The sequence below is a fragment of the Trachypithecus francoisi genome, unplaced genomic scaffold (genome assembly GCF_009764315.1).
Source record: "Trachypithecus francoisi isolate TF-2019V2 unplaced genomic scaffold, Tfra_2.0 Lachesis_group0, whole genome shotgun sequence".
Taxonomy (NCBI): Eukaryota; Metazoa; Chordata; class Mammalia; order Primates; family Cercopithecidae; genus Trachypithecus; species Trachypithecus francoisi.
Window position 1 is genome coordinate 146,527,376 of NW_022681453.1, and position 13,408 is coordinate 146,540,783.

General features: G+C 47.7%; 1 protein-coding gene across 1 annotated transcript; it reads right to left on the reverse strand.

Moving 5' to 3' along the window:
* Positions 1–3,567: 3,567 nt before the first annotated feature.
* ZIC1 (Zic family member 1) lies at positions 3,568–8,847 on the reverse strand. The gene is made up of 3 exons (XM_033212380.1): positions 7,084–8,847; positions 5,454–5,617; positions 3,568–4,776 (listed from the first exon to the last, which is right to left on the reverse strand). Exons 1-3 carry the CDS (start codon positions 8,063–8,065, stop codon positions 4,579–4,581), a joined length of 1,344 nt encoding a protein of 447 aa, XP_033068271.1. The 5' UTR covers positions 8,066–8,847; the 3' UTR covers positions 3,568–4,578.
* Between the last annotated feature and the right edge of the window lie 4,561 nt (positions 8,848–13,408).

Consider the following 13,408-nt stretch of genomic DNA (forward strand, 5'->3'; position numbering starts at 1 on the left):
TTACCCATAATAATTCTACTTTCTATATTTAACTAGTTTAAATGGTATATATTACAGAGGATGGACAGGGTGGTTAAAAAGCTGAAAGAGAGACTCTCATGGATAACTTGTACCTTTAGCGGCTTCACGGCACAGACAAGATCAATCCTTCCATTGCCACACTATTTTCAATAATTCTAAAACAGTTGATATCAACTGTGACTATCTTTATGAAAACGCTTTCCCCCCTCAAATATGAACACATAATTCTAAGAACTAACTACACTTGATGCTACAAGGAAGACAGAACTCTGTACGGAGAGAGGAGGAGATAAATTTGTAATCAGTATTTTAAGTTGGAAAAAGAAAAGAAATGAAAGTTAGGAATGTGTAAGAGCTGATGTCTTTATATCTAGTCCACAGCCAAGGGCACAAGTGCCTTTATTTTGAGTGTGCCAGACCACATAGAGTAACTCCTCATAACATTTTAAACTAAATCCTCTCTTTAAGGTCTAGGGCCTTCTCCAACTCACTTCCTGAAAAGCAGTACGCTCAGGTAACAACTCCAACAGCACTGACTCACAAGGGGTCCCAGACACTGATTTAATGTTGGCCTCAAAAAGAAAACTTCTGGAAGGTTTTGGGGCTAGGTGAGATACTTGAGGGTATAATTCTCTGGCCAGCCCTTTAAAAGTTCTGAGAAAACTTCACAATAAAAGCATCTAAATGCCAGGCCCATCAGCAAAGAAGGTTAGTGCTACTTTCATTGTCAGCAAAAAAAAAAAAAAAGATAAGCAGATGGGGCAATTGAAAGGTTACATCTTTCTTTTGGAGGTGGTTTGCTTTTTAAAGGTTAACTTGAATGCTTGACTTTAAAAAATCAAAATCATCAGCTGCAAATGCTTAAAGCAGTTGGGGGTAGCTTTTGAAGAAGAAAACAAAGGATCTGAAATGTTTGAAAATTACTTAGCCCCCACATAAATGGTGCTTGTATATTTATATGCTTGCTCTATAAATGCACATACACACATACCACAACTCATTTCTCAAATATGATTGCTTGTACTCAGACATTTTCTGTTGACACAACATAACTTTTTAATAACTTGTTAGCTGTTCTAATCATTTGATAGTATTCAGAATACAATGCAATTACAAAATGAACCAGGAAAGCATTCTGCCTAAGTCAGAATCTAGAAACAGGAAACAGGCCATATGCAGCATCTTCAGCTCCTGCTAAACAGAGTCTAACAATATATTTTGCTATTCACATTTGTGTATTTCAAAACCTAATAGTCCATGAAAAAAAGTATGAAGAATACATCTCAAGAAGCAAATATTAAAGGTACCAGCAAAATAATAGACTACATTTAAGTTTGAAGCATTATTTTAGGCCACCTACATCATTAATGACTTTTTCTTTGTGATAGGTGTTGGAAAAGAGAATGCACAGGAGGGTTGCCTTAAATGTTGGCTTCTATTACGTGTATTTGCTGTGAGTGAGATTATTCACAAATGCTAACACACTACTCTTCAAATGTTTTCTTAAAAATTATTTGGCCTTCAAAGTCTAAATAGATATTTGAAATATGAAGTCATTTTGAGGTACACACTTACCCCTAAAATTTATCGTTAAAATATCCTACTTAAATCATATGTCATAGTGTGACATTTAATGATTACACTATGATATTAAAGCAAAAGAGGCATCAGGTACATAACAAAAATTAGACACTTATAATTCCAAATTTGAGGTAAACTACATTTAGGAATAGGAATGTTCAAAGAAAAGATGAACTCATCATTTACTATTTTCCTTTAAAAACCAGCAAAATTACAAAAGTATCATTATGATCATGTTTGTCATTATCACACTCATATCAGGTTATCAGACAACCTGATCTCAATGAAAGTGGGAAGGATTATTAATTGCAGTGTTTTCTAGAGAGAAGAGATTTCTTTATTCCTCTATTTTTAACTATTGTACTTAATGTCTGGAGTCACTTCAAATGCAACTCTGTTAATCAATTTCAAACTTCCAAACCAACTGGGGCTAGCTTTTGCTTCACAAATTTTTGGAGCTAGCAGCAGTTCCTGCTTAGGTATTCAACTTCCACACATCTCACTAAACCTTGCAAGGTGGCGCTCTTTTCATGAAAAAGCCAATAATATTGTTATAATCAGAATAACATTTTTAAAAAAGTTAAACACCACCCTCCCCAGTGTTTGATGTGCAGCAAAGTCCTTACTCAGCATATAAGACTTTGTTGACTAACAGTGACAAATATAAATAGTAAGAGATGAAAAGACAAGTCAACAAAGGATTCTTAAAGAGAATTGAACATTTTTATCTTGTAATTGGCCAATGGTTTAATCTGAAAAATTAATTTCACTTTAAAATAGATGTATCCTAAGGGGTTATTATACTTTGTGGGGTTTTTCCTCTTGTTTTCTTTCTCAGAGTCAAATATGGTCTGTGGCTTCCTGAACACATATAATATATTAAAGAATCAGGTCCACGGCCCTCCTTGCCCAGTGAGGTCAGTTTCTGCCGCCTGCTCTGCACCTCCACACCCTAGCAGCTACAGCCAAGGGCCTGATTTGTGATCCCCGGCTACGTTGTCTGCCTAATGGGGTGATCATGCAAGCTACAACCAGAGACAAAGAAGCCTGCGTTCCTACCAGCGCAGCTAACTTCATGGAAGCAGCATAGCTTGCAAATCTATCAAACTAAACTGCAAGAAAGACAATCTGATTTAGAGAAAAGGCGTTCTGCCACAGTCATTAAGCACAAGTAATTTAGATTTTTTATATTGTCTCCTCATTTACAAATTTACTGTATCAACGCCAACCAATGGAACGAATTTCTTAAGTAAATGAGAAATAAATAAAAGAGATAGAAAGATAATCAAATTACTTAAAATAATCTTCTTCCCTAGATGTATTTTTGAGAGAACTAATAACACTGGCAAAATCATAGGAATAATAACATATCATAGGAAGTAATTAATTTAAATTAGCATCATGTTTGAAGAATATAAGTGAAACGCTTTATAGACATTTACTTTTGTACAAAGAAGGAAGGCCTGGAAAAGCATGCATCGACATCCTGAAAATTAGTTATGGTCATAAACGGTTTAATTGAAGACAGCAATTTAAAATATGATATTGTAAATCGGCAACTCGGTTTCAGCCCGGGGAATTTAATCTAGGGGGCAGCGGAACCCTCGGCTGCAAGTTCATTTGCAATGTTGCAGGGCGAGCCCTTGAGCTTCTGACAATTCGTCTACATTAATATTGATGTCGCCTGTGCAATCTATTTCTGTTATTTTTATGGTTGTTATTCTACATCTGCAAAGGTCATTTAAATTATACCGCGACCGAAAATTTGTTTCATAAATTTTGATATAAATACTAATTACACTCTCTCGGAGAGCCAGCAGGGTAGCATTCATTTATCACGTTTATACGACCTGCAATGACAGAAAGGGAAGGCAAGGGAGACTGGAGAGCTTTTCCGGAGACCCTTTAAGACTGGCAGAAGAGGCAGCAGGTTGCTGGTGGGTGAAGAAGAAATTCCTACCACAATCACTGAGATTTAAGAATCTTTAATAAGGTACGAAAGGTTACCAAACAGTTCTGGAAACTAAAGTGTACATACGAGTTCTTCTAACCATAAATATTGAAGAGCTGTAACATGGATAAACCGGCCCTTTACATGCGGATAAATATGGAAACTAGGAATTATATACATTATGTGGTTGTATCTTTTGCCAAAAGTAACGGACAGTTATAGTTTATATCTTTTTTAATATCACTTTACAGAAACAAATGGAACAGTTTGACACGCAGATCCAGGCTCGTACTATACGAATTCTTGACAGGACGTGAAACAACATTTTACTGCACTAAAGTACTTAGACTTTGGGACGAAATGTTTGCACTTTATACAAAAAAAGCACATTAATACCAATAATATTCGGTTAGGTCGACGTGGAGACTGTAATCGTACAAAGTAATTCACATTTTGGTACACATTTACTAGAACATTCTTGCCATTCAGTACAAACAGTTGGCTTTCGGCCGCCTACCCCTCCCCCTCCCCCCACCCGCCCGGCCCCTCCCCCCTCCCCCAATGCAAAGACCACAACGCCACAATCCCACCCACCCGCTCCAACCGCGATATAACTATTTACAGAATTCAACAGTACAGTTTTAAGCTAATAATTCTGTATTTACAAGAAAACAAAGGAAAAAAAAAAGGCCGAAGCCCCAGAGAGCCCGTACCGATCCGACAAGAAACTGGCCCTGGGGGTTGGCGGCATTTGGTCAGGTGGCCTCCTCCCCCTAGACCCCCTACCGCACCTTGGGTACCAAGCCTTTGCCAAAAAAGGAAAAATAATGAAAGCGAAAGGAAATTTTTAAAGGTTGATATTTCCTCTGTTACTCGTCCTGGGTCTATTGGCAGATTTTTTAAAAAGGATTGCGGGGTCTGTGTGGGGGGGTTGTTTTGATTCGCAGGGTTCTTTCAGTAATGTTGTGTATACGTGTGTGATCAGTCTCTTAAATAGGGTTTTGTTCGGTGTTTTGTTTCTGATTTTAAACGTACCATTCGTTAAAATTGGAAGAGAGCGCGCTGTGGCCGGCTGTGTGGTGGACTGCGGAGGAGGAGGGAGATAAGGAGCTGGTGGTCGGGTTGTCTGTGGAGGGAGACACGATGGTGGGAGGCGTGGAGGATTCGTAGCCGGAGCTGGCGGCCGGCGAAGGCTGCGAGCCCTGCGAGGAGGATTCGTGGACCTGCAGGAATAAAGTCGCGTTTTTACGGACATAAAGAGCCAGCCAGTGTGGCGGCCGCCTAGAGTGGCAACGGCCTCGAGTGCCCTTCCTCCTGGACCTCTTGGAGCCCCCTGAACACAGGCGAGTCCCGATCAGCGGGACTTTGGGCTTGGTTCCCCTTCACAGGCCTGCAGACACCGTGCTCCCGGGAAAGTCAGCGTCCCCAAGACTCAAAAAAGAAAAATAGGTCTCAGAAGGGGGAGCGTGGATTTGAGGCTACAGACTGCACTTTCTTTCCCTGAACTTTGCTTGCCGGTGTTTAGGTGAGCTGGAGCTCAGGCCTGGGCGCAGGAGTCCAACTCTTGAGTCTCACCGGCCAGCAGCAAGGGCCGCAGTTTTGGCAGCGTCAACCCCCATCAAAAGCCCTAGCTCCGGGCCAAATTCAGTGGCGGCCTTGGCTCATACTCGCCTCTTTTAACTTTTATTATGAAACCAAGAATTTAAAACGGCCTTGATCACTCCCATCCCCTTTTCCAGGTCCCGCCCTACCCTCTCTGCCCAGCTCCACTGAGTGGAACCTTTGCCTTACCACTTCCTCTGGCTCCCGCCACCGCCTGGCTGCCACTCGCCGCTCGACCCCAAGCCGAGAGCCGAGAGAGCTCCTGCCTCAAAGGGCACGACAAGAGCGCGGCGATTACCTTCATGTGTTTGCGCAGCGAACTGGGATGCGTGTAGGACTTGTCGCACATCTTGCAAAGATAGGGCTTGTCGCTCGTGTGCACGTGCATGTGCTTCTTGCGGTCGCTGCTGTTAGCGAAGCGCCGGTCACAGCCCTCAAACTCGCACTTGAAGGGCTTCTCCCCTGGTGCGAAAGTAGAATGAGAGGGGTCTAATTAGAAAAAAATCCAGCGGCCGTTTTTCAAAAACTAAACAAATGTAAAAAATAAAATAAAATAAAATAAAATAAATTTTAAAAGCCAGCAGCCCAGGATTAGCACTTTTTGCAAGTTTAAAAACCTGGAACGTCAATAAATTATTATATCTGCAGTTGAATTATAAATATTTTAATTCTATTTTAATCCCTAATACAATAGATCTACATTTTATTTTTAGGTTTAAAAAAATAGTAGTAGGAGGAGTCAGTTTTTAGCATCAGATCTGGAAACTCGTATTACCCAGAGTTATATACACGATTTCGAATTGCTTCCACCTGGCTCCCGGTTTCTAGTTTTCACGTTTGCGGCTTATTCTCCTGCCCTATTGCTTTTCTCTCCTCCCCCTGCCCCCTCCCCGACGCTCCGCATCCCCTCGTCGCCTCCTCCAACCCACCCCACTCTCTACATACACTCGCATTTTATAGCGTAATCTGGGCCGTAGAGAACTCAACGCCACAATTCTTCCCTGACTCGGGCGTAAAACCCGAAGTCCCAAGCACGGTTCTCAGACCTCACCCGGGAAAATCAGAATAGGAGAGTAAACCCAATTCCTGGCCTCGTGGGGGCAGAGGGTCCAGAATTTTTTGCCTGATGCCAGGCTACAACCCTGAGCTCGCGGGAACTTTTTTTTTTTTTTTAAGCTGTTCCGGACCTGTGTCTTGATTATTTTTAAAGGCAAAAACGGGGAATCCGGTGTTTTGAAAACCACCCTCACGGAGTCTAACAAACAAAAAGGTCTTCCTTGCCTTCCTCGGACTTTCTCCACCCCTCAAGCCCACTCTTAAAACTAGTCACTACTAAAACTGAACTCTTCAAATGTGCATAAATCTCCAAAAGTCTCCTCAATCCCAAATTATTTCCTTTCCCCACTCTGTCTCAATTCTTTCTGTCTCTATTTTGTTTCTTTCTACGCCCTTAATCCGGCCTCCTCAATTTCCTCAGCTCTTTCCTTTGGCAAAGTCCTCAGTGAAGTGCACGGAGAGAGATGTTGGCAGCAAGCAAGCGTTTAGATTTGTCTGCAGCCTGAGCAGCTGGCGCCTCCGCGGCTGCCCGGAGCCAGCCACTTTCCCCGGCTTCGAAAGCACCAAGGTCTCCGCCAACAGGTTTGGCTTCCTGTTCTCCGACCTTTTATGTTTCTCATTTAAAAAATCTGTATCCCCAGATCCTTCTCGTCCGCCCTCTGTGTGGTTTTATATATATATGATTTTTTTTTTTTTTTTCCGTAATTTCAAGCCCCAAACTAAAAATCAGCGCACACTTTCCCTGCCTGCCTGCCGGAAACTGACGCCCGGGATCCCACCGAGGCTGCGTTTGTGCGACCTGGCCGCTGACTTTCGGTTTGGGTCCCAGGCCCAAGTGGGAATGGGTAGGGGTCCTGCAGCTGTTTCCGTACCTGTGTGCGTCCTTTTGTGGATCTTTAAGTTCTCGGAGCGCGCGAAGACCTTGCCACAGCCAGGGAAGGGGCAGGGAAAGGGCTTCTCGCCCGTGTGCACGCGGATGTGGTTAACCAGTTTGTATTTGGCTTTGAAGGGCTTGCCCTCGCGCGGACACTCCTCCCAGAAGCAGATGTGATTACTCTGCTCCGGGCCACCTACGTGCTCCACGGTGACGTGCGTGACTAGCTCGTGCATGGTACTGAAAGTTTTGTTGCACGACTTTTTGGGGTTTGCCAGCTGCTCGGGCTCGATCCACTTGCAGATGAGCTCTTGCTTGATGGGTTGGCGCATGTAGCGGAAGAAGGCGCCGGCGCCGTGATGCGCGGCCATGTTCACGTTCATGGGCCCGTAGCCGTGCAGCTGCGGCGCAGCATAGTGCTCGGAACGCGGGCTGGTCACCTGGCCGTACTGCTCCGGTCGCGGGTACATGTCCCCCGAGAAGCCGAGCCTCATCTGCCCGTTGACCACGTTAGGCGACGCGTGGCCGGCAGCCTGCTCGTGAAGCCCGGGGAAGAGGAGGTGGCCCGCGGCGTCCGTGTGGCCGTGTGGGCCCCCGAAGCCCCCGGCCGATGCAGCAAAGAGGCTGTGCTGTGCGCTGGCTGCCGCCGCCGCGTCGCCAAAACCCCGGTTGCGGAACAGAAAGTCCCGCGTGGAGTTGAAGGCTGCGCTGGAATAGGAGCCGACGTGGCCCGGGTGATGGTGATGGCCCAGGGCCGCAGCAGCCGCGTAGCCTGGCGCCTGCGACGTGAAAGCTGTCTGGCCGGCCGAAGCCAGTTCGTGCGAACTAGGGTTGAGCTTGAAGGCGCCCATGCCGTCGGCGAACGGGTTGATGCCCAGGCCCACGTCTCGCTCGGCCACGTCGCCCGCGGAGTGGTGGCGGGACGCGCCAAAGGTGGTCACGCCGATCGCTGGGTACTGGGGGCCGGCGTCCAGGAGCATCGTGGCTGCTCGGGGCGAGCCCCGGCCTCCCCCGCCCCCCCCACCCTCGCCAGCCGAGGAGGGAAATTCGGGAGGAGGAGAAGGAGGAACAAGAGGAGGAGGAAGAAGAGGAAGAAGAGGAGGAGGGAGGGGGAGTCGACCCACCTCGCGAAGTCCTAGCCTGCAGGCAACGGCGCTGCGCGCCCGGGCGCTGGCCCGGCCAAACGCAAAGTAGCCGGACGGCTGCGGGCCGCGAGTAAGACAGGCTCCAGCGCCCGCCAGGCAGACCCTGCCGGCCCGACTCGCACTTTCTCGCCGCTTAGTCTCTGCCGAGAGGGCCGCGCGTCAAGGCTGCCCGGGGAAAGGCATGGAGCATCTCAGCCCCCCAAAAAAACTTCCTCCTGGATTTGTAGCATAGAGGAATGTGAGCGCCAGAGCCGCGACAGCTTCGCTCTCTCTCCGCCTCGCGCCGCGCGCCCCTCCTCACTTCTCCACTAGCCCCTCGCTCTTTCTTTTCTCTCTCTCTCCTTTCTCTCACGCTCGCCTCCTCGCTCCTTCACTCTCCTTTTTTCCCTCTCTGCTTTTTGCAAAAAAAAAAAAAAAAAAAAAAAAAAAAAAGTGGGTGGGGGGAGAATAAAGAAATAAAAAGCCAAAGAAAAGGCGCAAATCATGCACAATATTGTCTTTTGCGGTTTATCTTCCTGGGGAGAAACTTTCACCTCCTCAGCCGGGCGGTGAGCGCGAGACTGATAGCAGCAATCATTCCTGCAGATAAATGAATTGAAAGGACGACACCGTCCCCCCCTTGATGAATGGGAGCAGGGGGAGGTGTCACGTGCTGCCGACGCTGGCGCCCATTGGTGCGTTCGCACTCCCCCCGCCAGCAGCCGCCGCGCCAACGGAGGGCGCGCCGAGCCGCCGAGCGCAGCTCATTGGCCCGCCCGCCTCATCAATCCCAGGTATTGTAAAGCGCTTGACATCCCCTTTTGACAAACCAGGGCTGCCAGGAGTAGCAACTTTTTTTTTAGCCAAATTTTTTCCCTCTTCTCACGGAAATTTTTTTCCTTTCCTTTTCTTTTTTTCTTTTTCTTTTTGCCATGATTTCTTTTCCTTCTCACAGTCATATGCATTCCTCCTTCTCCCTTGCCCCCACCACCCCGGCGCGACCCTTTCCGAAACCTACTCTTCGCTGAGCGATTAGAGACTTCGGACGTCTCCGGGTGCAGGAGGCGGGGATGGGGCTGGTAAACACAGCAAAGGCACTTCCAGAATGTCCCGATTCAGCAACTTTCTTTTCTTTCTTCCCCCTTCCCCCTGCTTCAAGGGCAGCAAAAGAGGCTTTTGTTATTTGCTCCTTTTGAAGTTTGTTTCCCTCTTGCTTGGTCCCCCTCCTGTTTATAATTTAAGATCTTGGGAGCACACGGGCACTATGCTCTCTTTACAAGAAATGTAATTTCTCAGTGTAACCGGTAGCCTCTGTATTTCTCGCTTTTATCTAATCAGACTTCCTGCACCACCGCACCCCTTCCCAAAAACACACACACACACACACACACACACACACACACACACACACAGGTGGATGAACGCTTAAGTTCCCAGGTTGTTGAGGTTTGAGTTTTTTAATGGCAAATTTGAAACGTTGTTGTCAGTGTCCTTTACTTTTTCCCTGTCTTGCATTATTTTTCTCTTTTCTCCCTTTTCGTTGTCTCCTTCGACTGCCCCCGCTAACCCTGTCTCTCCTCACTCCTGTTCCCTACTTGGGCCCCTTTCATTCAGGTAAAACTGTAAATTTCCCAGTGCGCCATTGTTCCCTTGGGCTGCCCAAAGCTCCCTAAAGATCCCCGAATACTTTTTTGGTATTTAAATCCCCAGTAGATAGGACCAATGTAAATTTTGTGACATTCAAACCTTTTCTAGTTCACAAATCAGTCACCCTTGTCACAGTTATTGAAATTCCGCAACTCGCCACACCAGGACGGTGGAAAAAGCGGGCGCGGTCTTTGTTGCCGACCAGGCTTTTGATCGCCAGAGAAAATTTACTTACCTTCAGATGAGTGAGCAGAAAAAGAAATAACACTCCCTTTGATTTAGTTAGGAAAATGCAGACATTTGGATTCAGTGCAAACATACAACACTCGCTTGTTTTCGCGATGCGGCCCTCGATTAACCTGTCTTTGCCTAGCGCAAAGTCTATTCAACAACTGCGCGTAGTTTCTTTTTGTCCCTTCCACAAAGAGCCATTGACTATATATTAAAATGATTGTTGAAAGGTAGGGGAGTATGGTACTTAAAAGCAGGAAAAAAAAAATCCCTGTGACTCAATCAATTAAGCCGAGCAACATTTATGCATTTCAAAAAATGCACACGGATGCGGGGGGTTGTGGGGATGAAGGTTGCATTTCTCCGCAGCTCTGTTTAAAACCCAGCAGTCCTGGCCGAGGGTTTAGCTGAAGCGTCTGCATATTCATTAGGTCTAATTATTTTCTAGTAAGGAAAACACAAAAAGCCAAGAGTCGGAATCCTTCAATTTACCCTTTGTTTCTAACTTCATTTGGCTTCTTTGCAGCTGAATCAACGCCCTAAACTCTTTTTTCAGACAAAGAAACCTCAACTCATCCTTTCACAGGCGGCCCGGTTAGGAAACTCACCAGTGCCCCAGCGAGAGGAAAATGAAAATGAATATATTTTTTGCCCTGACGCCAGCGCTGACTGCACGGGCTGGAGGAAGGCAGGGTCAGCGTCCGCCGCTCCTCGCCTTTCTGGTTTTCTCGTCTTCTCACCGACTAGATTCTCGCTTGGGGCTGGCCGGCCGGACTGCACTTTCCATGGGCTGTGCTTGCTCAAAAGTCGGCTTGGGTATCCGGGATGATTTCCCGGTGCCTGAAGGGACCTGACTGAGCATTTGTGCTTGTGCTGGGAAATAGAAATTCGAGAAAAAAAATCAATTGTCCTGTTCCCATTAACAAGTCTGAGTCTAGCAGCCCAGCATTTCCCACCAACTTTGAGTGGAATGGAATGAGGAGTGGAGGTAAAGAAAGGACTGAGGCATTTTTAAAATTATTATACACTTCGTTAGAAAAAAACTATATATATATATATATGTGTGTGTGTGTGTATACCTCGGAGCAACTAAGTCTTTCTACCTACAAAGGGAATTTGGATCCTACTTCCCCTGGAGTTGAGAAAACCTCATCTGCAAGAAGTTTTCTCTAGAGGCTGTATTCCTCTCACTAGGGAGAACAGATATTGAACCCACCTCGCCCGCCTTTCAGGAAACACACGCGCGCGCGCGCGCACACACACACACACACACACACACAACAAGGGAGGGGACCTAAGGGGGAAGGGTAGCTGTTGGGAGGGGGAGAGGGAAAATAATTCTTCAAAAAAGAAAAGTCAGTCTTCTCCTCTCCAGTCCGTGGAAAATCCAACGGGGACGTTTACGAGAGGATATATTTAGGAAACACATCCAAATATACAGGGGTAAGAGTGAATGTGAGAAAAAAAAAAAAAGTTGTGGGTTGTAGAAGTTATCAAGTGGGATTTGCGGCGCTCTCTGCAGGAAACGCGAGCGGCTCCAGTTCAAAGCCACATGCACCAACGTGACATATAAGCCATTAAAATATCATCCTGACGGCTCATTTCTGCTTCATCATACATTCCCTAACTGCTTCCCGAAAGCTGGAAAAGGAGAAATGAAGGATGACCGCCTCGCTGGAACCACAAAAGAGAGGCTTGGAGGGGTTTGTGGTCCCCTCTCAGCCACCCCGAAATGATGTGCAGAAATGAGGCGATCCTGGCAACAGGTGGAGTGGGGTAAGTGCCTGAGTCCAGGGGACAGACAGATGAAACCTGTACCTCCAGCGACCGGGTAGCAAGTGCCCTCAAGCGGGCCACTGGCACCCAAACCCCAGTGGGGGAAGAGGCCCAGCCAGTCTTTCTGTCCCATCTCCTCCTTCATCCCCCCCACCACAACCGTGGATACAGGCCCCACCCCACTGACAATGAGGGGAGGAGGGGGGCCCTTCTGCAAAGGGGCAGCGCCTAGGATGAGTCCATCCCTTCTTCCCAGGAGGAGGGAAAAGGGGGACAAATGGGGCTCCCACTGGTACAAGAACCAGGAGCAGTTTGTTGCCTGCCTGTCTTCCCTTCTCTCCTTGTAAATTGCCTGGGTGCCCCACCGTGGGCACAAGAATGGAAGTCGTAGCCCAGAGCTTCCCTCGCGAAAAATGAACAAGGCGGGTGCCGGGAGGGGGGCTTTACAGGCGGTATCTCTGCTCTGCCCCCAAGGGGATGGCTAGGAGGGTCTCTGCTTCCCCTCTCCAGGGTCAAAGAGCCAAGTTAGCCCAGATGGCAGCAAGACGACGGAACTTCTCCGCCCCAACCTGATGGCAGATGCCGCCTGAGTCCACCTCCGGGCGGTTCCTAGCCCTCCCTCATCCTGGTCCTGCCTCAGGAAGCTGACTGCTGGGATCTGCTCTCTGCGCGCGGCCAGCAGTGGGTTCGGGACTTGGCTTTCTTTATCTCCAGTGCGAACAAGAGCAGCAACTAGCTCTCTGGGGAGCAGGCCGCAGCTCCTAGGATTCTGGCCCCTAGCCTAGGCCCAGGGACATTGGAAATTAGGGGCAAGTGAGGAGGGAACAGAGCTGAGCTGTGAAAGAAAGCTAGGACTGGCTCAAAGGTTGGATCTGAAAGTTGGGGTTGATGGATGGCCCATGGCAATGTCTTAGAAAAGCGGAGGGACTTTGGAGGGTTGCACTTCGACCGTCACCGTCTTCAGGAAACTCTCTTTGGATTCCAAGGTTATGTTTTCCCCGCTTTCCGACAGTATTGGCCTCGCAGCGACCCACACCACTGCACGCCGCTCTTTTTTCTCCTATCTCAGCCGCTTGCAGGTTGGGGGAGGGGTGATTCAAAAGGAGGGCTAAATGCCAAGCCTGATCCTGCAGGTGATCTACTGATACAAACTCTATTCTGGGCACCCGGAGGCTGCCCACACTTACTTCAGCCCCGAGCTGGGAAACCCAAACTTCTCCCTCTAGAGAATAGGAGAATGAGTAAAAGCCCCTGCACAACCCAGTCTCAGCAAACTCCTGGCGCTTGAGGGTCGAATGGAGGGAAGCCAGGATGGTGCGGGGTGCAGATGGGGAAATTAGGCAGCGGGCAAAGGCCGAGATCAGTTTCCTCTCTGGCTCGGAGCTCCCAGCCAGCTTTCAGGGTTTTTGCTCTGCGCCCGCCAGCGACAAGTTGCAGCGGAGAGGTGGGCATGCCTTTCCCGCTGCCGGCTAATCAGTAAGGAGCAGCTCGGGAAATGAAGTCTCTAACTGCAGCTGACCTCTGACCTTGGGTAGTCCTGCGCCG